At 40.3% G+C, this 27,846-nt stretch overlaps 1 protein-coding gene across 3 annotated transcripts in view; it reads right to left on the bottom strand.

The window, feature by feature from the left end:
- Positions 1 to 2,997: 2,997 nt before the first annotated feature.
- Positions 2,998 to 27,846, bottom strand: part of SUMF1 (sulfatase modifying factor 1) — a 103,141-nt gene continuing 78,292 nt past the window's right edge. Inside the window, exons 8-10 of one of the 3 annotated variants that reach the window (XM_080828470.1) lie at positions 13,917 to 13,976; positions 7,640 to 7,707; positions 2,998 to 4,115 (exon numbers count right to left, since the gene is read on the bottom strand). In XM_080828470.1, coding sequence (XP_080684596.1) covers positions 7,669 to 7,707; positions 13,917 to 13,976 — 99 coding nt within the window. In that variant the 3' untranslated portion in view covers positions 2,998 to 4,115; positions 7,640 to 7,668. The remainder of the gene's footprint in view (positions 4,116 to 7,639; positions 7,708 to 13,916; positions 13,977 to 27,846) is intronic. The other 2 variants (XM_080828468.1, XM_080828469.1) reach the window with 2 other exon arrangements.

The following is a 27,846-nucleotide window of genomic DNA, read 5'->3' as shown; positions in this document are numbered from 1 at the left end:
ATTTTATATCAACAACAGATTTGTCAGTAAAGAAAATCTGGGAAAATAGTATTTACCAATACACTAGCTTGGAGCCACAACTCCACCAGGCCCTAAATCAGTACTTACTAAAATAAATGGCACCTTCCATTTCTTCGGTGAGTGACAACAGAGAGGCTTTGTTCCCCACCCCCACCCAAAAAAAAGTAGGAGGGAGAAGAGAGGAAGAAAAGAAATGTCTAAACTAATGGAGATCTCTATTTCATTTTAAGCTACAGGCTGAACCACACAAAGTCTGAGGCATCCATGTAATTTGATATTTTCCACAAAGGAAATACCACAGTTGATCACCACCACCATCACTGTCCATCCCCTACCCCCTTCTAATCATGTTTATAGACTTTAAGACTTTATTTATTTATTTAGAGAGAGTTTGAAGGGTTGGGGGGTGGAGGGAAGTAAGAGGGGAAGAGGGAGAGGGAGACAGAAACTCTCAAGTGGACACCATGCTGAGTGTGGAGTCTGATGCAGGGCTCAATCTCATGACCCTGACATCATGACTTGAGCTGAAATCAAGAGACAGATGCTTAACCGACTGGGCCATCCAGGCACCCCTAATGATGTTTACAAAGCTTTACATAAAGAAGACATGACTTTCTTCCTACTCAGCTCATCTGGTAACAGTCCTGAAAACCAATTAAGATTGTCCAGGCAGGGGGACCAAAGCCAATGTAAGTGCAATCCTCAAATTCCCTCCATCCTTCGATGGGGCAAGAAATAGGGAGTTAGAAGCACAGACCTATACCAGCTCCTTCAACGCAGACAAACAAACCCCAGATTTTCAATATTGGTACCAGCACATCACCCACGTGGTTGTACTGCTACAGTAAGTATTTCTGTAGTGGGAATAAGTGGCCGGTAAGCAGACAATGGAAGACAGTAGAATGTGGCAGTCACATTGGGGCAGATGCCATTCCAAATCTGTTTTGGGATAGCCAGGGGTAAACTTCTTGTTGTTTAAGAGAAAACTTAGCAATATTTGAAAACTTCAGAAAAAAGCAATTAAAAATCTCATGAGGTATAAGCAGTGGTCTACTTGGTGGCTTTGAGAACTGCCACACCTCCCAGGGCACCTGGGTGGCTCAGTGGGTTAAAGCCTCTGCCTTCGGCTCAGGTCATGATCCCAGGGTCCTGGGATGGAGCCCCGCATTGGGCTCTCTGCTCAGCGGGAAGCCTGCTTCCCTTCCTCTCTCTCTGCCTGCCTCTCTGCCTACTTGTGATCTCTGTCTGTCAAATAAATAAATAAAATCTTAAAAAAAAAAAAAAGAATTGCCACACCTTCCACCACATTAATTAAGCTCTCTGAAAAGCTGAGGGTGCAGATAAAGATGTTACAAAGACACCGCCCACACCTCTTAAAAGATGAGTGATGAAGAAGTACACACCCCAGTCAGATTCTGACTTTTAAGATTTTACTTATTTAAGAGAGAGAGAGAGGGAGTGAGGGAGAGCAGGGGGAGGGGCACAGGGAGTGGGAGACAGTCAGACTCCCTGCTGAGCGGGGAGCCCGACCCCAGAACCCTGAGATCATGACCTGAGCAGAAACCAAGAGTCGGACGTTCAACTGACTGAGTCCCAGATTTTGACTTTTGAAGGGGCCTCCATGAAAAGCAAATGTCTTCCAGGACTTGTATCTCGGAGAACGAAGAAGGAACCCCAAAGGTGAAAGTCTGCAAAGGGCTGACTGGCTGGGAGGCTGGCTGTAAGTGCCATTGGAGATTTAAGGTCATAGGATAGTCATTATTTTTGTTAATGCTCTAGTTACAAAATTCTGTAAGTTTCGAGTGCTCTGCCACTCACTCTCTTGTTCCCTTATGTCCCCTATGTTTTGCGTGGAGTCTGGCAGAAGGTGAGGTCTTTCCGGACTGCACGGACCACCTTAAAGCTGAACTTACTCCACTGCCATCTTGTTGGTCTGCTCACATGTCAAGAGGCAACAGTATTCAAATGTAGCGGTCATGGCTGTCTCGAGTTCCTTGCACTTGTTGGTTGGTAACCTAGAAATGCGGTTCTTAAATGAAAGCTTGTTAGGATTTCATCTTAAATGCTTTCCAATATTATGCTGCTGCTAAAAATGCAATTCTGAAGACTAAGCCAAAACACACCCCAAAATATTTATGCTATATCACATTCATTAACAAGAGAAGAATCCAAACATACACACTAAAAATATAACCATGTTAAAAAAAAAAAATACAAGCAGGTGGGAGGTAACAAGTAAAAACAAAAACTGCACTTGAGTAGTGGTGACTTTAAGAATAAAATACCTTAGTTTTTACATTTAGCTTTTTCAATTAAGCAAATGAAATTTTTGTTTGTTTTGCCTGGAATTTATTATCAGTTGGTAAAAGTTTGCAGGGAAACATTTTGTATCCACAAAATGACAGATTAACAAATGTAGCTGAACGCCCCAGCAACACCACTGTTTTTTTTTTTTTTCCAAGAGAAATATTTTAATGTTAGGCCATGCACAAAAGTAGCAATCAAGTGTTGGCTGAATACTCATGAATATTATCTGACTTAATTTTTGAACAACCAACATAAAATGAGCCATTTGTTTCAAACGATGTGCTAGAAACATCTTAGGGGTCTTCAAGGGCCAGGGAATCATGCTGGGCTCCTAATGACAGGGGCGTCTGGTTAAAAGCCATCGCTCTACAACAAGGTGCTCTCCTACACATGAAGCAGCTGTCAGGCTTTACTGGGCCACCAACCAAGGTCACGCCCTTGCCTCTGCCTCATCTACCGAGGCACAAAGAAGCAGGGTTATAATAAGGTTCCTGGCCAAATAGCCTGGCTTTCTGGAATAAAAGTTCCCACAAACTGCCCACACATCAAAGTTATCAAGTAGCTAATGGACATGAAAGCTTTATAGCAAATAAAACACATACACATCACAGACATTTCCTTAAAAGAAAACAACACGGTGGAGGCGAACAAAAGGAGAGTGAAGCCTGCTTGAGCAGATACCAGTTTATTCGACATAGTGCATGATTCAGAGCATCTGATATTCCACAATCAACAAGATTTCCTACTTCCCTATTATAAAATACTGGACACCCTGAAGAGAGTTCATTCAAGGTTCTTGTTCCTCTTCTCCATCTAGAATTAAACAGATTTCTTTGTGTAGTACACATTTCACATTCACTGAAGGCTTTGGGGAGAGGGGGGTGAAGAGCTTCTAACCACCCCCCCAGACCAAAGGCACTTAAATGTTAAAAGATAAAGCACAGTAGAGTCACCCCACAGACATTCCTGCGTGTTCAGTGCTGAACTTGAGCACACCACCAGGGGCCCATGTGGGATTCATCCTGACAATGTAAAAGACACCGATTTCCTTGAAAACACAAAGTGCAGTATGAATATAAAGACTCATCACCACCACCTTTTCCATCATCCCATCCTTTTCTCAAAATAATACATAAGGGACCTCTTATTTTACATGATTAGTATCACCCAAGTTCACACATGGAAAAAAATAGCTAAAAAAATCATCTGTCATAAACTCTTACTATGAAACCACAATAGACTCTGATATACGCATAGACTCTGTGAGCTGGAGAAGGCCTCAGAGGTCATGCCGCGCATCCCCTCACTGGATAGAGGAGGTCACCGAGGCTCCGGAAGGTCAAGCGTGGGACCCTGAGGTCTAGCCCCAGTGGCACAGCTAGGGAAGAACACATGCCTTCCGAAGTTTCACTCAGGGTCTCCTCCACCCACTTCCCCTTTCAAAGACTCTCCAAAGTAAGCACAGCGATGATCTCCAGAAATGCGCCACACAATAAAGCACGTGGGCTGACGCAGGTCAGCGATTTGGTCTCGCAAAGCGGTTCCTTTGGCCACTGGGTGGGTATGAAACCCACCTCAGAGTGGGAATTCTTCACTCGAGGTCGTTCAATATTCTGAGGAAAGCCGAGGGCAGGTCGGACACAACGTCTTGGATTTGGGAAGGGTCATCTCGGCTCTTAGCCCATGGTGGGCTGACGGTCAGCGGCACAGCGGAACCCCAGGTTGGAAGCCGAGCTGTCCGGTGTGTTCTGGCTCCGAGCAGCACAGCGGTACCTGTAGCAATAGGACTGGCCAGAGACAAAGAGAAAGGTGAGTGTTCTCAGACTCGGTGAAAGGGTCTCAACTGTCAGATTCATGCTATACCCAAGCAGAAGCTCCAAGGAAGGCATGATCACCGGGAGACAGCACCCCCCACCCCCAAAACACCCAGTCAGCACGTATGTTTTGGAAAGGGCCGGACATTGAGAGTTTACCACATAAAATCCAATGTTTACCTTAGAAACTATGGTGTAAAGATGTTAGTGCCAGCATTATTTACAACAGTAAAGAAAACTCATGTAACAAGCAATGACTACAGAAGTTATGCTCATCCACATGTGAGATTACTAAGCAACCCTTAAAAGCCATGTTTTTATGTAATACTTAATGACATAGGAAATTCTCATGATTCACTGTTAAATGAAAAGTCAGAATACAAAACTGTGTGTGTGGTGTGATCGCAAGCTATATAATTACATCTGTCAAAGAAAAAAAGAGTACAGATTCAAAATGCACAATGTAAACAATAGTTACATCTGAGCAATGGAGTTTCAAATTTCCTATGATAAGTATATATTACTTTCCTAATTTGAAAAGTTATTTTTACATTTGGAGTACATGACATTAAACCAAATAATAAAGCTAAATAGCAATCGAGAAAATATTAATTATGAACAACATTAAGATATTATTTAATATTCAACAGAGGAGCAAAAATTAAACAGCAAGCCTAGGAACATAAAGAGTAGAAAAGGCTGTGAAAAACGTATTTTGAAATATGTTAGTTTGAGGGGAGGGCGCCTGGGTGGCTCAGTTGGTTAAGCATCTGACTCTCACTCAGGTCATGATCTCAGGGTCCTGGGATCAAGCCCCACATCAGTCTCCTGGCTCAGCACAGAATCTACTTCTCCCTTTCCAGCTGCCCCTCCCCTTCTTTATAGACTCTCCCTCAAATAAATAAAATCTTAAAAAAAAAAAAAGAAATACATTGCTCTTGGATTAGCTATAAAGCTATACATTACTGTATGGGAGATGTTTTATTTTCTAGGAGCAGAGTACATATACATACCTGAGCACAAACACACAGACATTGAGCACCTAGCACATGCCAGGGATGCGAGGCACTGCAGGTGTTATTTCATTGAATCAGAACAGCCCAGAGAAATTAAATGGGTTATCCAAGATGACACAGTTGTTGAGGGAAGTGGAATTTGAGCCCAGCTCTGTCTGGCAGAGCGTTTGCCTCTGTAGCAAAATTCTATACTCCTAGATGGAAAGACAGCACATCTCATGCTTCTTTCCCAACCCCAATACATCTGTCCTGCAGGGACATGCCTACTTGCCCGGGTAAGAAAGCAAGACTTACCACTGGCCTCCGAGTAGATATTCAGTGAACAACCACAGATTACTGAATTTACATCAAACTTGCCACATTCCCAAAACAACCACACATGGAACTCTTCTATCCTAGGATGGTACTTTGACACAAAATAACAGAGAATGAAAATAAAGTAGTTACCCAGTGTAGCATGAGCATTAGTGTTGAGATGACCCAGTGAAACTAACGTTCCTGTTAAGGCGGTTAAAGAAACTGCACAAAGAATCACGTAGAGTAACTTTGGGACTCATGAAGGAGAGATCCTTTGTGGAGGGGAAAATAGGTCTGTCTGAAAGAGGCTGTTTTTATTTTTTCCTTAATTCTTATTCTTTTTCTCACAGAAGTTGAGTGTTTCTAATCTTCATAGAAATTATCTCTAAAACTGCCCCAGAAATTGTCTGGAGTACATCCACCATAAAAAGAAAGACATAGTGGTTTGTCTTCTACAGATAGTGAAACAATAGCAACCAATTTTCTCATTTTCCCTGTGGCCAGTGAGGAATATAACATATTATCACTATTCAGGTAGAGGAAGATGAATAAAAAGCAGGCCTGAAATAATGAAAAAACTGATAGCATCTGCTACGCGACTGGTGCCTGCCGTGCAATGGAAGCCCTAAAATGACTAGAGGTCATCCCACAGGAGGACGCAGCAGCCTCATCCCAGAGGCGCCTGGGTGGCGCAGTCGGTTAAGCATCCGGCTCTTGGCTTCAGGGCAGATCAAGATCTCGTGGGTTGGGGGATCTACCCTTACATCAGCCTCCATGCTCAGCAGGGAGTCTGCTTGAGATTCTCGCCCTCTGCCCCTCCCCCAACTCATGTACTCACACATTCTCTCTCAAATAAATAAATCTTGAAAAAAAAAAAAAAAAGAAAAGAAAAGAAGCAGCAGCAGCAGCAGCAGCAGCCGCCGCCTCATCCCACATGGACCCCACTCACCCAGGTGCTGTGAAGCAATAGTGGTATTTCCAGCCTAGAATGCCAGTGGATAATCCAGGGCCCCATGCTACCAAGTGTGCATAGTAAATTCTACACTGGAGCAAAAATTGAGTTCCCAGGCAGGCAAGCATCCAGACATGGACATTCTTGCTCCATAACTGTACCACACATGACAAAAAACAAACAAGCATCTCCTGATTGCCTGCTGTGCACACCCATAGAGGAAGCCTGACCGTGGGCATGGTCCTGTCCTGCTGGACATCACAGGCTGGCTGATGGAACAATGACAACACATCAGACAGCTATAAAACATGCTAGGGTTAAAAGATTCTGAGGTTTTTATTAACTCAGGTAAAGGAATGGTCCCTTGTAGAAGGTCAAAGTCTTTAGGAAAGACTTTGGAAAGACTTATAGAAGGCAAACCTTGGCCATAGCTGGATTTACAGGATTATGGCAGTGGTCTTCGTACCTGAATAGCCTGAACAGCTTAAGAACCTACTCCTAGGCTACACACCCAAGGATTCTGACTCAGTCAATCCGGTGTGCAGTCCAAGAATTCACATTTCTAACAAGCTTCTAGGTGCTGCTGATGCTATGGGACCCAAGAGCTACAGTTTGGGTAGAACTCATTTATAGAATTTAGAAAGGAGGAAAGAAGGTATATTAAGTAGAGAAAACAATGACATCAGAGGCATGAAAATGGAAAAACTCAGGCAAATTAAGGGGATAGGAAGGCCATAGCCTGATCATGTCAGAGCACAGTTTATTTATTCAGTAAATATTCAAGATGTTACAACATGCTAGATGCTAATTCTGGGCATGAAGGATAAAAGGTAGAACAAGACAGAAAATCCACTTGTCATCAGAAAGCTTACATTCAACAGGGATTAGTCAGAGAACAAATAAACCGATAAATTCAAGATTGTTTCTGGGAGTGGTCAGCTTGGAAGAAAGTAAAATAGGGAGAGAGGAGTGGGAGTGAGTATGTGGCTACTTTAGACAAGGCAGCCTAGAAAGGCCTCTCTTGAGGTGGTGCCAGGTGAGTTGCCCAAAGATTTACAGAACAGTAATTCCAGGCAAAAGTAATCACTGTACAAAGACAGTAAATGATAAAAAGCAGGAAACATGGGTAGATAAAATAGGATGGTGTTACATTACAGGCAATCTTCTCAACAGAAAGAATTTGGGCTTGATACAAATGGAAATCGTGACAACCGTTGTGCTAATTTACTCACCAGAAAGAGCAAAATCCAAGACTCTTCAGCTATTTAACCTTAGGCAAAGCCTTTCTGAATCTATTCCCCTGTTGATGAAATGGGGCTATTAATGAAATAATGTCAAAATGTTTCATCTTATCTTTACCTAAAAAAAGTAAAGCATTGGCCATGTGGAAGTTATTGTAATTGTTACTTTATAAGGAACACAACAGGGGCAACTGGGTAGCCCAGTCGGTTAAGCCTCTGTCTTTTAGTTCAGGTCATGATCTCAAGGTCCTGGGATCAAGCCCCACGTCGGGCTCCCTCCTCAGTGGGGAGTCTGATTTTCCCTCTCCCTCTGCCCTTCTCCTTGCTTGTGTGCCGTCTCTCTCTCAAATAAATAAAAGGAATCTTCAAAAATATATAATGAACATAACACTCTTAATTATAGAAACTAATGTTGACTGTCTTACTGACATTTTGGGGTTAATCTGCTTCCTCACCAAAACAAAAGCATTAGCCAGCTTCCCCACAAGTCTTAAACAGCTTCTGTTGGAAAGATAACACTGCCAGTATCTTGTTGTGGATTTACAGGTGACCCTTGAACAACATGGGTCCGAAGTACACTAAGTCATTTACGTGCATTTTTTAAAAAAGATACAGTAAAGCACTATAAATGTATTTCCTCTTCTCCTTATAATTTTAACATCTTCTTTTCTCTAGCTTACTTTATTATAAGAATACAGTATATAATACATATAACATACAAAATACATGTTAATCAGCTGTTTACATTATCGATAGGGTTTACAGTATACAGAAGGTTATCAGAAAAGTTTGGGGGGAGTTCAAAGTTTTATGTGGATTTCTTATTGCATGGGGAGTTGGTGCCCCAACTACTGCGATGTTCAAGGGCTACCTACACACAGAAGTTATTTGCTACATAAATGGGAAAGATGAGGACTACCCCTGGTAACTAAGGCATAGGACTAAGGTCTTTGTTGGATGGCATATTTCTATATGCAACTTATCTCTCAAATTAAATTTAAAAAATATTTTAAAATAAGATGCTGCTCATATGGCACAAAATTTAGGCTGTAACAACTCAGAGAAACGGTGCCCGACTGGAGGACCGTATTCAGAAGGATTGTGAGGCAGCTGTGACATAAGACAGTAGGAAAGAGATCCATAACATATAAGAGATTTTTGTCATAGTCATATTTGAATACCTTGGCACACAGAAAATAATTCCATCTAGGGGGAGAAAGGAAACAAGAATGCACTAATAAATGTGAGCAAAATACTAAGGATAGTTTACTTAGGAAGTAGGATGAGTGGTTTTTATTGTCATTTTTATGTTTATTATTTATTTTCTGATTTTTACACATTGAATTTTTTTTGGTAAAATAATAAAAGCTTAAAATCAGTGACAAAAAAAACAGCTATTCCTTTATGAGATCACAGCAGACCCAAAAACCTTCCATTAGCATAAACGACTGTGTAGAACTAAACCCTAAAAAGCAAGTCTCATCATGAGTTAAAAGGTAGGAGGTCAGGACCACCATAAGAGAGTCAATTCACATCATCATTCCATTTCAAATGAACTCTTTCACTCAGCAAACATTTATTAATAAGTAGTTCATTTTCAATTCCAATAATGGGCAACTAATAGAACACATAATTAAAAAGGAAAATGGCCTGATTTTAAATGTCCTCGTTGCTTTTTCTTCTTTTCCAGCTCTACTTTTAGTACCCAAAATGGTTACTAATGATGTTAGGTCTTTGAGTGGCTAAAATATGGGTCATTTTACTAATTAAGAACATGGATAGTGGGAAGGGCCCATTTTAGCCCTTTTTCATCAAAATGGATAATTACTATGTGAAACTGATCTCAGTAACTTCACTAAGAAAGTGATCCTGGACTCAGGAACAATCCATTTAAGATAATGACTTACCAGCCTTGGGGCTCTGAAGTCAAGTGGGACAGCGAGATGGTTTTTATGAGAAGAAGACTTCCAGGGATAAAGGGAAGTTTTAAGGAAAGTGTAGCTCATTGTGAAAAAAATCATTATATAAAATCACACAGCAGAACCTGGGGTTCTCAATTTCACACTCATTGCTCTTGCTACTGACACTAGATCAATTCCTTTCATAGTAATCTTGGTGTAAAATGGAAGGAAGGTGAGTATTTCCTTCATGTTATAGGTTGGGTTAAAGATCCCACAGGGATTAGTCTAACAGTATTCAGGAACAACAGCTAGTATTTCTTGAGTATTTACTGTACGAAATGTTCTAAGAAATTCACATGTATTAACTCCCAATAATCATCTGAGGTAAGTATTAGCATCTGCACTGTATACATACAAAAAACTGAGGCACAGAGATGATGCTAATAGTGTGCCTAGGGTCATCTTCTATAGGCAGTGGATCCACGATTACAGCTTTTTCGATCCCATTTAAGAGTCTGGGCTCTTAACCAAACGCCATGTTGTCCCACAGTTTTTCTTTCTGTACTCTCTTCTCATTATCGAAGCTGTACTTTGGATGGACTTTAAACAAGTTACAAATAACCATCAGAGCTTATGTTAGTCATGCAAGCTAGCCCTGGTCCATGATCAAAAGTTAAGTCACCTTCTAAGCAAGGTGATTTTTTTCAAAATGAATTACATTTTTTCCTTTAGATAGATTTCCTTTCTTTTACTGATTTTTACCTATGCCATAAGAATCATTTCAAGGATTCTGCCTCTCTAGTTAGTTCATTAGTTGACTCCTTATTAAAAAAAACTGAAATACCAGCCTGATGTTAAATACCTACATCATCTGCAACTAGCTTGATGAAGATCCTAGAGCTAATGTTTTTTTCTGGAAAATCCTATGGATCCCACTGTTTTATTACTCTGCTATTCTCTCTTCTGGAATACTCTCTTCATCACTCTGAGCATGACTAAATTAAAACTTATCTTTCAAGCACATTAAGAAAAGCTAAAGATGCATAATATAAGCTCTAAATGAACCCCGAAAATTTTAAAACAAAGAGTTTTAGGTAATAAGCCAAAGGACAGAAAATGGAGTGATGAAAGATGCTTAACTAAAGAAGTGAGAGAAAAGGAAACAAAGAACAGATGAGACAAAAAAGACTACAAATATCAAGATGTCAAATTTAAACTCAGCAATATCAATAACCACATTAAGTGTATATGGTACAAACAGCCAAAGAAAAGGCAGAGATTATGCCAATAAATTCAACAACTCAGTTGAAATGAACAAATTCCTTAAAAGACACAAACTCCCAGAGCTTAATCAAGAAGAAAGAGATATTTGCATAAGCCTATTAACTAAATTAAACTTATGGTTACCACTCTACTCCTAAATGGTTTCCTTGGGGGAATTCTACCAAGCATCTAAGTAAGAAATACTGCTAATTCTACATGAACTGTTCCAGAAAATTCAAGATGAGGGAATATTTCCCAATTCAATATCTAAACACAGCAATACAATGATACCAAAACTAGACAAGAAAACAACAGACCAATATCCATCATGAGTGTATATGCAAAAATGCTCAATATTTTAACAAACTGAATCCAAAACGTATAAAAAGGTTAATACATAGTAACTAAGCATGCACAGTCTAGGAAGGCAAAGATGGTTTAACATTTGAAAACTGAAAATCTATGAGTGTAATTTACCATATTGGCAGACTGAAAAAGAAAAACCATATAAACATCTCAATAGCTACAGAAAAGGCATCCAGCAAATTTACATCCATTTCTGATAAAACTCACAAAAAGCTAGGAATAGAAGGAAACTTCCTTGGACTTACAAAGAACATCTCCAAAAACACTAAAGCTAATATACCTAATTTTAAAAAAATGTTTAACCCCTTATGATCAAAAATGAGGTAAGAATGTCTGTTCTTACCATTCATATTCAATACTATATTGGAGGTTCTAGCCAATGCAATAGAGCAAGAAAAAGTAATTTAAAAGATTTTAAAGGAAGTAGAATTGTCTATATTCACAGATGCTATAACCACCAATGTAGAAAAACCAAAAGAATCTACAAAAACATTACTAGTACAGCTGAGTTTACAAAGGTCGCAGAACACAAGATAAGCCAATTAGATCATGTAAATGTATTTATTAATAACATATATTAGGTTAAAAGATATATTAAAAGAATAAACTGGGAAGCTTATGAAAATACAGATTTAAAATAAGCAAAAAATATGAAATGTTAAAGTAAACATGTTCATATGCAAAACAATAGAATACTTTTAGTGTTCATGCTTAAAATGTTTTTTATAAGCATCATTTTCTCTATTTTCTTGAGGAAAATTCTTCTGGTCCTCAAATCTTACAGAGTAAATGGATTCTCAATTTTTAAAAGTGCCATATGTCAGAAACACAACTGGTGGTAATTAAGGTTGGGATATATTATTTTGCAAAAAGAAATTTACCTGTTTTTCATGGAAGTCTATTTCCCTAGCAAAAGAATTCAGATACCCTTGTAGTAACAGCTTGAATGAAAGAAAAATATCAGAGATGAAAGACTGATATGTATGTGAACATTTAACAGTGCTGGGATGGGGAACCTGGGTGGCTCAGTTGTTAAGCATCTGCCTTCGGCTCAGGTCATGATCCCGGGGTCCTGGGATCGAGGCCCACAACAGACTCCCTGCTCAGCAGGAGGCCTGCTTCTCCCTCTCTCACTCCCCCTGCTTGTGTTTCCTCGCTCTCTGTCAAATAAATAAATAAAACCTTTTAAAAAAAACAAAAAACTTTAAAAGTACCAGGATAACCCAGGGCAATGCTTTTAATTTCAAATTAAAATTAGAATTATAAAGATAAATTTGGATGTAAAGCATAAAGTAAACTCAAATATGAACTTCCACTTAAATAACTGGATTAAAAAAATTTTTTTTTAATTTTATTTATTGGGGCGCTTGGGTGGCTCAGTGGGTTAAAGCCTCTGCCTTCCACTCAGGTCATGATCCCATGGTCCTGGGATGGAGCCCTGCAGCGGGCTCTCTGCTCGGCAGGGAGTCTGCTTCTCCCTCTCTCTCTCTACCTGCCACTCTGCCTACTTGTGATCTCTGTCTGTCAAATAAATAAATAAAGTCTTTTTTTTTTTAAGATTTTATTTATTTATTTGACAGACAGAGATCACAAGTAGGCAGAGTGGCAGGCAGAGAGAGGGAAGGGGAAGCAGGCTCTCTGCCGAGCAGAGAGCCCGATGCAGGGCTCCATCCTAGGATCCTGGGATCATGACCTAAGCTGAAGGCAGAGGCTTTAACCCACTGAGCCACCCAGGCACCCCTGGATTAAAATTTTTAAGAAATACAGAAGACACACACATTATCTACAGAGATTCTCTTTAGACCAGTGGTTTCCAATTTTTGCAGTATATTTTCATCCCCGAGACCCTTAATATCCTGATGTCAGGCTAACACTCCAGAGAAATCAAAATGAGATGAGGGGGGACTAGGCATTGGTCTTTTATACAGATCCCAGATTCTAATGTGCAATAAAGTTTGAAAATCACTGTTTTAAGGTAAAATTTGATAACACACCCACTGTCAAATTAGTCACTTAATTTGAAGCCCCTATAGGTTGTTTTAAGTCTCTGACTGCCTGGTCTAACTGAATTACCATGGAAAATTTCTTGTAATAACCATCTGCAAAATGCCATCTTTGCATAGGGATAGAAAGAAGCTGAAGTGTTGGAGATACTAAAAATACATGATTTAAAGAAAAAAGGGAGAGGTGGTACTCAATTTCCAAACTCCTCAAAAATTTTACTCATGAAACACCAACTCACACTGATTACCCAAGAACAACCAGTTCTGACACTGAAATCAGCCCAAAGAGCAGACACACTCTGAGACTGATGCTTATTTCATAAACCACATACATTATACCTAGAACATTTGTGATGTTTCTATCCCAGTATACCATAATCCACCCTCCTCTTCCAACTCTCACCTTAATCTTGAGATTTACAGAAATCTCAAATAAATGAAGGGTGTACTTCCAGACAGACATGCTGGAAAGAGTATACAGCCACCCTGGTTCATGGGACAATAAAGGCCTCTCAAAGGGTCAAGATTTAACAGATGGAAAATGGTTAACAAGAGATCATTCACAACCTCTGCTTCTTTTCCCCATGCCCCATATCCAAATCTGAAAAGAGGTTTTTTGTTTTGTTTTGTTTTGTTTACTTTGAGGAGGGTAGGTATGTATTAGAAATGAACGGGGGGGTATTTTAGGGCTAATGTTTACACTGGAGTTTAATGCAGTTTAATGACTTGACTTACCTTATGGCACATGTAGGATCCACCTTTCTTCACCCGGTCTTTTCCAGAAGGGGGGCCTTTCTGTGGATGAAGAGGATGCATCAGTCCAGAAAGCACAGATGTTCCTCATCGACTGGTTGAGAGTTCATTTTAGTCCAACTAGTTCTTTCATATCTGCCTCAACTCTCCCCATGTTTTTCTGCCCCTGGGCCCTGAATCTGCACCCGTGCATCCTTCCAAATGCCCACCTCTTCAAATCTTACCCAAGCTATACGGTCCGCCTCAGGTTTCCACTTTGGTGAAATCTTTGAGACTACAGCAACAATCCCCCTTCTAAGCCCAGTAATAGCATTTCTCACCTAGATGACTAATAAGCTGCTTGGCAGCATCTCTGATATCACCTTCTCACGCTGATAAGCGAGTTTATGCTGCATAACAACTGGCTTGTTTAAGTGGACTGGCTCACCTTCTGAATTATGTTTTTGTAATCCCACTGTGCAGCACCTAATACATCCTTTGTTGACTGAAGGATTTTGCTTTTTATCTTTAAAAAAAATGAGGGTCAGGTTGATTGAGGTATAATTTACATACAATGAACTTTAATCTTTTTAATCCTTTTTAAATGCACACATCTGATGAGTTTTGACAAATGTATAGGGATGTAACCACTACCACAATCAAGATACGGAACACAGCTTATCCTTTTCAAAACAAGTTACATAGTGCTGCTATGAACCAAGCGTGGATGCGAATATTAACCCATGTAATCTCCATAACTTCCTTTTTTTTTCTTTAAGATTTTTTTTTAACTAATCTCTACAACCAGCATGGGGCCTGAACTCACAGCCCTGAGATCAAGAGTCACATGCTCCACCCACTGAGCCAGCCAGGCGCCCCACTCCATACCAAGTTCTGAGGTAAGATAAGCAAGTGGCAGAATAAGGATTCACACCCAGGCAGCCGGGCTCCAGTCCATTATGCTACCTGTTTAGAGACCAGGAATGTAGGAAATTGGGCAAAGCCGACAAGGGGACAAGAAGCAACCGCGGCTACCACCGTAACGGAAACTGAAGCCTGAAACAGGCAGCCAAGACTCAAGACTCTTTTTTCTAGGGAGGGCTTTCGATAAAAGTGCACTGGAAATGAACATCCTAAAACTTTAGTTGCCAGCATAAGGGCCTCAACATCAGATGAGTCATGCAAAGAACATCTGAGAAGTACCAATAGCCTCCTACAAACCAGAACCACATATGGCAAGTTTGGGGGCTTACAAGGACTTTTTTTTTTTTGCTTTTCCTTTGTTAGGCAAAAAGTCAATTAATCATGCAGCTGTCTGCTTTTTGTCTCCTGAAAATGAGACAAGTTCGAACAATGCCGCCTATCTTAGGTTTCTTTTTCTTGTCAACTACTTAGAGTCAAGGGCTCAGACTAAGTGGCAGAGCCATGTTTTCTCCGAGCCTGGCGAACACACTGACCTGCAAATGTCAGCTGTGTGGGCAGAAGTTCATGTTTTCTAAGCACTTCCAGGTCTTTAGAAAGGGTCACAGGCCACGCCACTGGCTATTCTTCATTCCATGGCAGGGCCCCCGTATTTCCACGGCCTTAAATGCTTGATGCTACCCTAATAAACTTTCGGCGGTCAGAAACGGGCAAACTCTAAGTGAGAAAAGCTACCTGTGGAAAAAATGACGGCCAGCGCAGCCTTCTTCCCAGGCGTGTCTGGAACCTGACAGACATTGCATCCCAATCTTCTCCATTATTCTAGAGAAGTCTGGAGCTGAAAGGAACACACTGCTGCCTGTGGAGCTACCCTACATAATGGCCACTGTCTCCTACTCGAACTTTCTCGCTGAGGAGGTTTTGCCGTACACTGCTTCCTTCAGGTGGCTCTCGGTGCACTGGGTTACAATGACCCAAATAACAGCTTAAACTCTGACCGAAGTATCTGATATCATGCAAGATTAAATTCTTTTGTTAGGTTACATCTAAGGACAAGAAGGAGCTGACCTGCCAATAAGAATGAGTGAGAACAAAATCAGTTCCTTTCATCACCGTCTCCGAGGAAGTGAGCCTGCAGTCAACAAATACAACAGCTATCAAAGGGACACAACCACTAATAAGAGTCATCCTTTATCGACACAAATACAGCAATGAATGCTGGCCTCAACTGAGGTGACTGCTCAGACGATACTTGTAAATAAAACTATTTTTGCCAGAAAACAACACAATGTAGGATTAGCTATGACTGTTTGAAATGCTTACCACTTTGCAAAACCAACCAATCAAAAACAAAACAAAACCAAAAAACCAAACCCGAAACACAGAAAAATTACTAGGAGGGTGTAGCAGTTTGAATAGTGTCCTCCCCAAAACTGACACTCACTTAGGGCCTCAGAATGTGAACTTATTTAGAAACAGGGACTTTGCAGATTGGTTATTTTCATAATTTAGGGTAAGGTCATACATATCATGGTGAGCCCTAAATGCAATGACTAGTGCCCTTGTCACAGGAGGAGAGGACACAGAGAGACACCTAGAGGAGGCCATGTGAAGATGGAGGCAGAGACTGGTGTAACACAGCTACCAGGCGAGGGTTCCCAGGACCTGCCAGAAGTTGGGTTCTCCCCTAGAGATGCAAGTGGCAGGACGGTCCTGTTGGAACCTTGATTTCAGCCTTGACTCCAGAATTGTGAGAATAAATGTCTGTTGTTTCAACCACCAAGTGTGCGGTGATTTGTTATAGTAGCCCGAGGACACCAGTACAAAGGGGAAATGTCCTCCTTTCTATTTGTTAAAGAAAGGATCGATACATCAGTATTTAAATTGTCTCTCACGATCAAGTTTGTGAATGCAGATTAAAACCACTTAGGAAGCTACCAATGCTACTGCCTGAGTGCCTCATATTTCTGCCTCTACCCTCACAAGAATAGAGGCTGCAGTGTCCCATCACTTCTACTGCCTACATTAAGAATCTAAGTAAAAAACCACACACAGGGACTCCACCAAGAAACTGACAAGGACCCGGGTGACTGTTATCTCCCAAGGGACTACTACCCAGAGCTGCTCTCCTCCCAGATACCAAAATTTTAACGTCTCTAATGCTTGCAAAGAACAGCAAAATCAAACAAAAAAATGCAGGTTTCTAAATGTCTGCCCCAATAATCTCAAAAGCAGCTAAGGTTCTCAGGAAAAGAGATAAAGAACCATGCTCTGAATGTTAGTGCAGGGAAATACACCCTCATTTAAAACACCTGGAAAGGCATAAAAGTAGTCAACAATGAAAAACCCACACAAGACACCACAGAACCCTCATCAGTAAGACTGGCTTGTTGAATGAAAAATAAGCCTACAGGAAGGACGGCGGCCAGCCTGTTCAAAGCTGCAAGGTTGTATTTCATAGGAGCATTAACAATGACATTTTGTGTAGTCAAGAGAGATACTACCCCTCCTCTCCTTTGCACACCCAACATGATGACAAGGAAAGCAACAGAAGGGAGAGAAAATCTGACTCTTCCTCAGTCAGCAAAAAGTCAAAAAGCACTGCTGTTAAATACATTGCTTGATAACATTCCACAGTGTGGAATACTACGTGGCTGTTAAAAAGAATGAGGTACATTGAAGAAAATATAAGGCACTTCTGTCAGAATATATTGCACTATCATTTTTGCTTAGGCAATACTATGGAATCAAGCATTTACTCTGCTTTTCTTATACACTGTGTCCCAGTGGGGAGTTAGTTACCTGGAATGAGCATCTGGCCCTGGGGCACAGGAGGGCGCCACAAGGGCTGCTCCTCACGGGTAACTCACTCATCCATGTTTTCTTTCTCATTCTTATTGATGCACTGTTTGATTTACTTCGGGGCTTGCCTTGTGACCCAGGGATTATTTAGCAGTGTGCTGTTAGTTTCCAAGTGTTCAGAGACTTTCCTATTTTATTTCTATTCTTGATTTCTAGTATGATTCCATTGTGGTTGGAGAGCATACTGGATACAACTATAACTTTTAAAAATGTATTGAGGTTTATTTAATGGCCTCAGATATGTTCTCCTTTGGTATACGTTCCATGAGTTCTCAAAGGGATATTCTGCTGTTGTTGATTAGGTCCTGTTCATTGGTGGTATCACGGAGTTCTCTTAGATCCTTACTGATTGTCTATGTAATTATACTTTCAATTGTTGATAAAGAGGTGTAAAAGTTTCCAACTACAATTGTGGATTGGTCTATTTCTCCTTTGAATTCTTTGTTAAATTAGTTTTTGCTTCATATGTCTCAGCTGTATTCATTGGTGCCTGCATATTTAGTATTAATATGTCTTTTTGTTGGATTAACCATTCTATCATTACAGAATGTCCTTCGCTGACTCTGGCAAATTGCTTTGCTTTGAGGTCTACTTGAATATGTGATACTAATACAGCCATGCCTGCTTTCTTTTGATTAATGTTCATATATCTCTTTTCCCATCATTTTGTTTTCAATCCACTTATTTCATTATATTTGAAATGAGTATATTCTGTAGACTGTCTATAGTTAGGTTTTATTTTTAATTCATATGGCCAATCTGACTTTTAATTGATATACTTAGAGCATGTGCTTTTAATGAAATCATTGATAAGTTGGGACTTAAGTCTATCATTTTCTTGTTTTCTATTCTCTTTGATTTTGTTTCTGTTTGCTTTTTTCTCCCTTCCTGGGGATTACCCAAACATTTTTGTTAAGAAATCCATTTTTATTTACCTATAGAGTCTGAAGTTTACACTTATATATATGTACGTATATTCCCACAGTTTTATACAGAGATCACAGTTTTTTATATGTAGATCACAGTTTTATATGTAGATCACAGTTTATATATTCTCGCCTATATCTATATTACATATAGGTATATAATATAGAAACATAATATATATAACTGTGATGATAAAACATCAGAGTCTACTGGTGTTATTTTACCAGTTCCAGCGTGGTACAGAACACTTATCTCCTTTTATATCCCTTTAGGCTCCCAGGTTTATAATGTAATTGGAGGAAAGACATCCTCTAAATATATTTAGAAACACATCAGACAATGTTATAATTTCTGCTTCAACCATCAAACAAAATTTTTAAAAAATTGAGAGATAACATTTAAAGATATCATGTCATTTCTTCTGGCCTTTATTAGTGTCCATTGTCATTCATACTTGTTTTTTCTCTATAGCCAAGGTGTTCTTTTCTCTGCCTTCTTTTAAGATTTGTCTGTCTTTTATTTTCAGAAGTTTAATTATGATGTCTTGGTATGGATTTCAATGGGACAGTGCTGTCTGGGGTTCACTTAACCTCTTGAAGTTATAGGTTTAAGTCTTTCTCCAAATCTGGGACTGGTCAGCCATTACTCCTTTGAGTATCCCCTTAGACACCCCCCTTCTCTCCTCCTCCAGGGCTCCCAGAACACAAATGTTATGGTCAGATGGGTCCCTGAGGCTCTATTCATTCATTCATTTATTTTCTATTTTTTCCTCTGTTGTTTACATGGGATCATTTCTTTTGTTCTAGTTTCCAGTTCACTGATTTGTTGTTGTTATTCAGGCCTTTCCATTCTACTTTTGAGCCCATTCCCAAAGCATTTATTTTAGTTATTCTATTTTTCATTTGGTTCTCATTTATATCTCATTTCTTTTCTGAAACTTTCCTTTTTTTTTTTCATTTGTTTCAAACATATTCATAATTGCTGGCTGGAGAATCTTTATCATAGCTGCATTAAAATCTTGGGTGAATAATTCTAATACCTCTGTCATCTCAGAGTTAGCATCCATTGTTCCTTTCATTTTGTTTGCTAACTTCCTGGTTCTTGGTATGATAAGTGATTATCCAACTGAAGCCTGAATACATTTTTATTATGTTACAAGATTCTGGATCTCATTTAACCCTGTTTTAGCTGGCTTTCTGTGACCTCGATGGCAGGGGTTAGAGAGGGAGCTATCTTCTTACCAGTTGAAAGCAGTAATCCAGGTTCCCCACTTGGCTTCCCCAGACACCTCAGGAGGGACTCTTGTTACTTGCTGTTGCATGGAGGTGAGAGCTCTGGCTCCCCACACGGACTCCGCTTACACCCCTGCTGTCATAACTGCTTAGCAGTGATGAAAGGCCTTGCTCCCTACTTTACCTTCTCTGCTACCACTCTGGCAGGGGTATTATGGCACCTCAAACACAGCTTCATGAGGGTGCAAATCTAGGCTCCCCACTTCGCCTTTGCAGGCTTGGTTGAGGACACAGTTTTTTCAGCACTTTGGATATATCAGTCTAACATCTTCTGGCTTCCATTGTTTCTGATGAGAAATCAACCATAATCACATTATTGTTGCCCATGTGTGATAAGATGTTTTTCTCTGTTTCTCAACAGCGTGACTACGAATTGTCTTGGTGTGTTCTTCTTTCTGTTTACCCTATTTGAAGTTATTTGAACTTTTTAGATGTCTATAGATAACTTTCATCAAATCTGGTATTTAAATAATTTCTTCAAAAATGTTTTTCCCTTGGGGTGCCTGGGTGACTCAATCGGTTAAGTGTCTGACTCTTTCTTGATCTCAGCTCAGGTCTTATTGATTTGCCTTCAAGTTCACTGATTCCTTCTTCTATTTCTAATCTATTGAGTTATCTGGGGGAATCTTTTTTTTTTTTAAGATTTATTTTATTTATTTATTTGACAGAGGAGAGAGATCACAAGTAGGCAGAGAGGCAGGCAGAGAGAGTGGGGGGGGGGGAAGCAGGCTCCCCGCTGAGCAGAGAGCCCAATGTGGGGCTCAATCCCAGGACCCTGAGATCATGACCTGAGCCGAAGGCAGAGGTTTAAGCCACTGAGCCACCCAGGCGCCCCTATCTGGGGGAATCTTATTTCACTTATTATATCTTTCACTTCTAGAAGTTTCACTTGATTCTTTTTTTATCATTTCCATTTGTTTATTAGGATTCTCTGTTGACACACATCATATTTCCTACTATTTCTTTGAATATATCCTTTATTTCTTTAAATATAATAGCTGTTTTAAAGTCTTTGTTAAATCCAACACGTGGACCTACTCAGAGTCAGTTTCTGTTTAACTAATCTTTTTCCTTGTATGGGTCACACTTTATTTCATTTGCATGTTTAATCCTTTTGAGGTGAAAAGTAGACATTTAGATTATTTGCTCACACATGCACACATGCTAGTTGCTCTACATTTGATTGAACCATGACTGGCAAGTGTTAACAGATGCTGAAGCTGAGTTATGGGTACATTCTCTCTGTTCTACTTATTACCATTTCCATAACAAAATCCTTAAAAAAACCCCATATATTCCTATATGCTAACATACACATAGACTCCCTTTATAAAGAGAGTCATTAAAGAACTATTAATGTTGCCTGAGGAGGAAAAAAGCATTTGGGACACAAGGATAGAAGCTGTGTAACTTCTGAAATCCACATTCACAAATTATTCATTTTTTTAATGAGAAAAAAAAAGGAACATTTAGTACAATAAAAAGTAAGATGCTCTGGCAGGTATTGGTTCCATTTCACTGACAGAGATAACACTGATTATTAAAGCCTAAAAGTACCTTTTATTTTGCATCCACCGTCTCCTCATTATAATCAATTTTTAATACTAAATAGCACAATACATTTTTTTAAAGCAGGACATAAGAGTTAGCCTCTGAAAAGGCTTACCCACCTTATCATAGACTTTCCTTTTTACAATCAGCATCCTTTTAGGAACCAAATGAGTTAGGAACCGCTCCAATGGTATTCAGATGCTAGGTGACTGTTAGCCTTTCAACTATTGTCAGAGTGTGGGCACATTTGGAAAGACCTATTCAGTTTAAAACTAACAAGCCTATTCTTTTTAACACTGAAGGGAATCAGAGCTGAGCAGAAAAGTTGGGAGCAGTGGATTTACTCTTGGCTGGCAAAATCTATGTTGTTCAAAATCAGAAAATGCTTTTGAGATCATCTAGTTCAGAAGCTCCCTGTCTGAGCCCTTTGGAACTGAGAAAACAGAAATGGGATCTCTTGATCAAGTTGAGATTTCGAGAAGACTCTTTAAAGGCCTCATAAAATTATCAATGAAAAAACTGGTCTGGATAACCCAAACAGGTTTTTTTTTTTTTTTAAGATTCTATTTATTTATTTGACAGAGAGAGAGAGAGAGAGAGAGCAAGCACTGAGAGATGGAGGCAGAGCAAGGAGCCCGATGTGGGACTCGATCCCAGGACGCTAGGATCATGACCTGAGCCGAAGGCAGCTGCTTAACCAACTGAGCCACCCAGGCATCCCCCAAACAGGTATTTTTTAAGGCTCTCTCTTCTTCTGGTCTTACCAGCACTATCAACATTACTTCTCATCACCACCCCTCAGAACAATAAGGTTCTCATGTTCCCTGAAATGACACTAGATTCTTTTTGCAGAATATGCCATTAAACTTCTAGTTATCTTGTAAGATCCACCTCAAGTATTATCTATTAATGAAGAGCATTAGATCTGCAGTCAGACAACCTGCCTGGGTCCAAGTCACAGTTCTGACCTTGACTGTGAAACTAGTTTAGGTCTGGTAAGGCAACCCTTCTACATCCCACGTTCTTCCCCAGCAAAATGGAGATGATAGAGATGATGACGGTATCTATTTCATTGAATTGATGTGGGGATTAAATAAGATAATGCACAAAAAGTACTTAGCAAGTAATAAATGATAAATGTGCAGTTGTTGTTGTAACTATATACAGTATTAGTTCATGACTAACTCAGGTTTCCCAAAAGTACCCATAAAGTTAATAATCCAGGGGGAATGTAATTTCTAAAGAAATTCCAAAATCAAGGAGATCACTTGACCCAATTTTTCAAAGGTCAAACCCCCAAAGGGAGTCCAACTTCTAATAAAATAGCTGACATGTTAATAACCATGTAGAAGGAAAACAGACTATCCTATTTTACAATGAAATTTGCATAGCTAGTCATTGTGTGCAGAAGTCACCACAGCATTACACTTAGCAGGATGTGAACACTTTCAAATGGTAAAACCAACACAAAAACATTTTGGGAGCCACAGAAAGAGTGGAGTGAACCTCACCTCAAAAAGTATTTAAAATTAGCTTTTGAAAACGTGATTTGCCTCTGCACTACTTTCTCTCCCCCTGCCTGGTCCAAATGATACTATAAATACCTGAGTAGAAAACTGAAATTCATTATTTTCAATTTGACAACAGCAGCTAGCCTGTACTTAATATCATTCCTGAGAAGACCCAGTAACACTAAATATCTTAAAGTGCTTTAAATACTGTGTTTTTGTCTGCAGATTAAATCCTGCTTCAAACCAACCAATGATACTAATGACAGCTTTGAAAAAGCAATGGACATCCAGTGAAGGAATGAATCAGAAAAGGTCATACATACCTACTCCTCAGTGAGTCTCCTCCATTTCACCACACTCTCCCCCTGTGCTCATGCTAGACTCCTCAGCAGTAAATCTGGATTCCTAGCTCTCCCTAAACCCCACCCCCAGCTGATTTGATTAGCTCTATCTCCAAAGCAGGTCTCTAACTGATGGCAGCTATCATCTCCATGGTAACCAGCCTGGTCCCAACCACCATTTCTCACCTGGACCACTACAATGGCCTCCTAATGGGTCTTGCAGTTTCCTACATGGTATCTAATTAGAGCAAAATAATATTGGTAGAATAGGGCACTTGGACGGTTCAGTTGGTTTACTGGCTGTCTTCAGCTCAGGTCATGATCCCATCCTGGGATCGAGACCCTTATTGGGCTCCCAGCTCAGCAGAGAGCCTGCTTCTCCCTCTCCCTCTGTTTGCTGCTCTGTCTACTTGTGCTCTCTCTGCATCTCTGTCAAATTAATAAATAAAATCTTTTAAAAATAATATTGGTAGAATTGATAAAAGACTGTGCCATAGTGAAAGAAACTGGACCCCTCCCCCCAAAAAGAGTATGTACTTTATTATCCCATTCACCTAAAACTCTAAAAAATACAAACTAATATGCAGCGACAGAAAGCAGATAATTGCTTGGGCAGGGGAGGCAGAGAGGGGCACAATGAAGGGATTACCAAGGCACACAAGGAAACTTTTGGGTGATGGATATGTTCATTGCCTAGACTGGTGATATCATGGATATATGTGTGGCACATACTTTTTTATTTATTTGTTTATTTGAAAGACAGAGATCACAAGTAGGCAGAGAGGCCGGCAGAGACAGAGAGAGGAGGAAGCAGGCTCCCCGCTGAGCAGAGAGCCCAACGTGGGGCTCGATCCCAGGACCCTGGGATCATGACCTGAGCCGAAGGCAGAGGCTTTAACCCACTGAGCCACCCAGGCGCCCCCATACTTTTTGATCTGTGTGTGTACACACATACACACGGATGTATAAACTTATCAACTGGTACATTTTAGTTTTGTGCAATTTATGCCAATTGGACTACAGTAAAACTGTTCTTTAAAAATAAAAACAAACCAAATTATATTCCTAATATAAAGTGTAGGATTTCTTCAAATAATCCAGAGGAGGAGGGGAGCAAGGATTAGTGGGTGGAAATACAGGTGAAACAATATTAGACATGAACTGAAAATTATTAAAACTAGGTACTAAGGACATGGGGGTATCATATACTAGTCTCTTAACTTTTGCATATTTGAAATTTTCTATGATAAAAACAACTTTTTTTTTAAGATTCTATTTATTTATTCGACAGACAGAGATCACAAGTAGGCAGAGAGGCAGGCAGAGAGAGAGGGAGGAAGCAGGCTCCCTAGTGAGCAGAGAGCCTGATGCGGGGCTCAATCCCAGGACCCTGAGATCATGACCTGAGCCGAAGGTAGAGGTTTTAACTCACTGAGCCACCCAGGCACCTCAATAAAAACAACTTTTAGGGGCGCCTGGGTGGCTCAGTGGGTTAAAGCCTCTGCCTTCGGCTCAGGTCATGATCCCAGGGTCCTGGAATCGAGCCCCGCATCGGGCTCTCTGCTCAGCAGGGAACCTGCTTCCTCCTCTCTCTCTGCCTACTTGTGATCTTTATATGTCAAATAAATAAATAAAATCTTTAAAAAAAAAAACAACTTTTAAGTTAAAGGAGAGAAAATCATAAACCAGGATAAACTAAAAGAAGAAAAATACTACGCCTTACAGAGCCCCAGATTGCTAGGAGTCCAAGACTTCCTTAGAAGTTTAAGCACAGGCAAATGTGGAGTTTAAAAGGACAGATTTTAGGGGCACCTGGATGGCTCAGTGGGTTAAGCCTCTGGCTTTAGCTTAGGTCATGATCTCAGGGTCCTGGGATCAACATCGGGCTCTCTTGCTTCCCCCACCCCCACTCTATCAAATAAATAAATAAAATCTTAAAAAAAAAAAAAAGGACAAATTTTAGTCTCCACTCTATAAGCCTGAGAAGTGGGCACATTCCTTTGAGAGCTAAGTCCTCCTTTCCCTGGTTGGCTTAAAGCTAGGCTCTCTTGCACACTTGACTTCTAGTTGAGCCTTCAAGCTGTCAGATCACACAGGCTCCCACAGATAGGGTTCCAGCAGCCTGAAGTTTAGGAAGAAAGACAAATCAGCCAGCCACCAATCTGAAGGACCTCCTACATGCTGAAGCAACACCCTGATAAAAACCAAGCACCTGCCTCAACAGGCAGCTCAGAAACACACAAACATGAGCAACATGTTTATCTTCCTTTTTTTCCTGATGCCTCCACTCACGGATCTTCTAAAAGGAGTCTCAATCACCTCCACCAATGTTTAGAGAAAGGAACTCCCAGCCAACATTTGCTCAGAGCATGTTAACTCACCATCTCATCTGAGCCCTACAGGAAGCTTGGGAAGCAGCAAGTGTTGTAAACCCATTTTAAACCTGAGAAATACGGAAACTCAGATGAAATACATGGAGCGCCCAAGGTCCCACAACCAGCAAGTGACGGGGCCAGGAGTCGAGGTCCATCCCACCTCTGTGCCTGTCCAGCTTGATTGTCCTCCAGGCTCAGCAACTCTGCCCGAAACGCATGTATGAAGGAAAGTCAAATCCCAATAACTCACTCTTTTTACCCAATGTCAAACATGTCCAAGGATTTTAAGAGTAGGCAGATGAAACCATTCCTTCAAATAAAGCTTTTTCAGTTAGGTATAATTTCTTTATCCCTTAGCACAAGGACCTATGAAGACGGGACTGCAATTAGCTTTATTTAGACATTGCATGAGGAGAGGAAAGTCATGATGTCCAAAGAAAGGTCAAAGAAAGAAAACTAGGCATCAGATTGGAAAGAACAGCACATTAAACACAAAAACCAAATTAACAACCTCCACAGCATTTTGTCTGTCAAACCAGCATGCCTTGGGTGGTGATTAGCCTGTTAGTGAAATGAATGAAAACAGCCATTTCTTCCATGCTATTCGTTTCACCCACGCTAGGTTAAAATCGAAGAGAATTTTCAAAACTCTATTAAATTTGCGCACATGGTGGTGATGTCTCCATTTTCCAATAAAAAATGTCACTTCATAGCCCAAGGTCTAGAGTAACAATTCTTACTTCTGGGGTAATACATAAAACCAGGTATTTAAAACACTGATTCTAGGTATAGCAGCTAATAATAGCAACTAGGACTTAACTGAGCACATATTATAAGCAGGTATTGTTTCTAATGTTTGTAATCTTTAAAATGATCTTCTGCTATAGGTTTGATTATTGGTAGGGCAGCCATATAATTTATAGTCCAAGGAAAGATACCTTGGGGAAAAAAGTAGGAAAGCTATTAACAAATGCTCTAGGCACAGCCACAGACCACAATGTTTAGATACCTAATCATTAGCCTCATTTGATACATGGAGATGTAAGGAGCAGAAAGGTTAAACAGCTGGTCCAAGGTCACATATCTAGTAAGCCAGGGTTCGACCCAGGTCATCTGGCTCCAGGCTTACACTCAACTGCTCTGCCATGTGCCCCTTGTGAGCTGACACAGTATCAGATTTTTTTAAAATAAATCATTTCACTATTCAGTTTGAAGAACACAAACCTCTCCATATTTCACAAGTTCACTGGATGGAATGACCAAAACCCCAGGAGAATGATGACTCTGGAGTTTATATATTTAAAATATGAAGACACTCATTCAATCTTGGATATGCAGGTAAAACATGTCCCTTCTCAGATATGCTTCTCTTACCATAGACTATGTGCTTATTTCACTCGGGAATAAATCCACACCTACCACAAATCCACATGTACCACAGCAACACCTACCACTTGAACACACATACTGAGATTGATACCACAGATGCTTTTAGTGGCTTCACTGGCTCAAACCACCCTGGGTTTGGGGGTTTTAACCTTATACATAGAAGCAACTGTTCCATTTCACAGACTCACTGTGTAAAATATCACCTTCCCTTCTGTATTACTGGAAAGGTTTTCAAAAACTTCCAAGGAAAAAATCATGTCCCAGAAATAAGGTGAGAGAAGAGGAGCAACATGGCAGAGGAGTAGAAGACTTAAATATAATAAGGTCCCAGGAGTTCGGCTAGATAGTTATCAAACCATTCTGAACACCTACAAACTTAATAGGAGACCAAAGGGAAGAAGAGCAGCAATTCTAGGAACAGACAAGTGACCAAGTTCTGGAAGGTAGGACACGCAGAGAAGGGAATCCAAAGGGACGGGAAAGATAGACCATGGGGGGAGGGGCTGGCTCCTGGCAAGTGGTAGAACAGCGGAGCACAAAATCAGAACTTTTAGAAGTCTGCTCCACTGAGGGACATCACTCCAGAGGATAAGAGGGGAGTAAAGCCCTCATGGGGACAGTGTGGTCTCAGGACCAGCACGGTCACAGAAAGGCCAGGGGTGTCTGAGTGTGGCAGAGCTGCCAGGTATTGGAGCAAGGAAGCTGGCTACAGAGACAGAGCTGAGGAGTGGGCTTTCAGCTCGGGGTTGCCTTAAACTGTGATC

This window comes from Martes martes, assembly GCF_963455335.1.
Source record: "Martes martes genome assembly, chromosome: 1".
In the NCBI taxonomy this organism is placed as follows: domain Eukaryota; kingdom Metazoa; phylum Chordata; class Mammalia; order Carnivora; family Mustelidae; genus Martes; species Martes martes.
The sequence above is the reverse complement of the archived record's forward strand: the minus strand, read 5'-3'. Positions and strand labels throughout refer to the sequence as shown.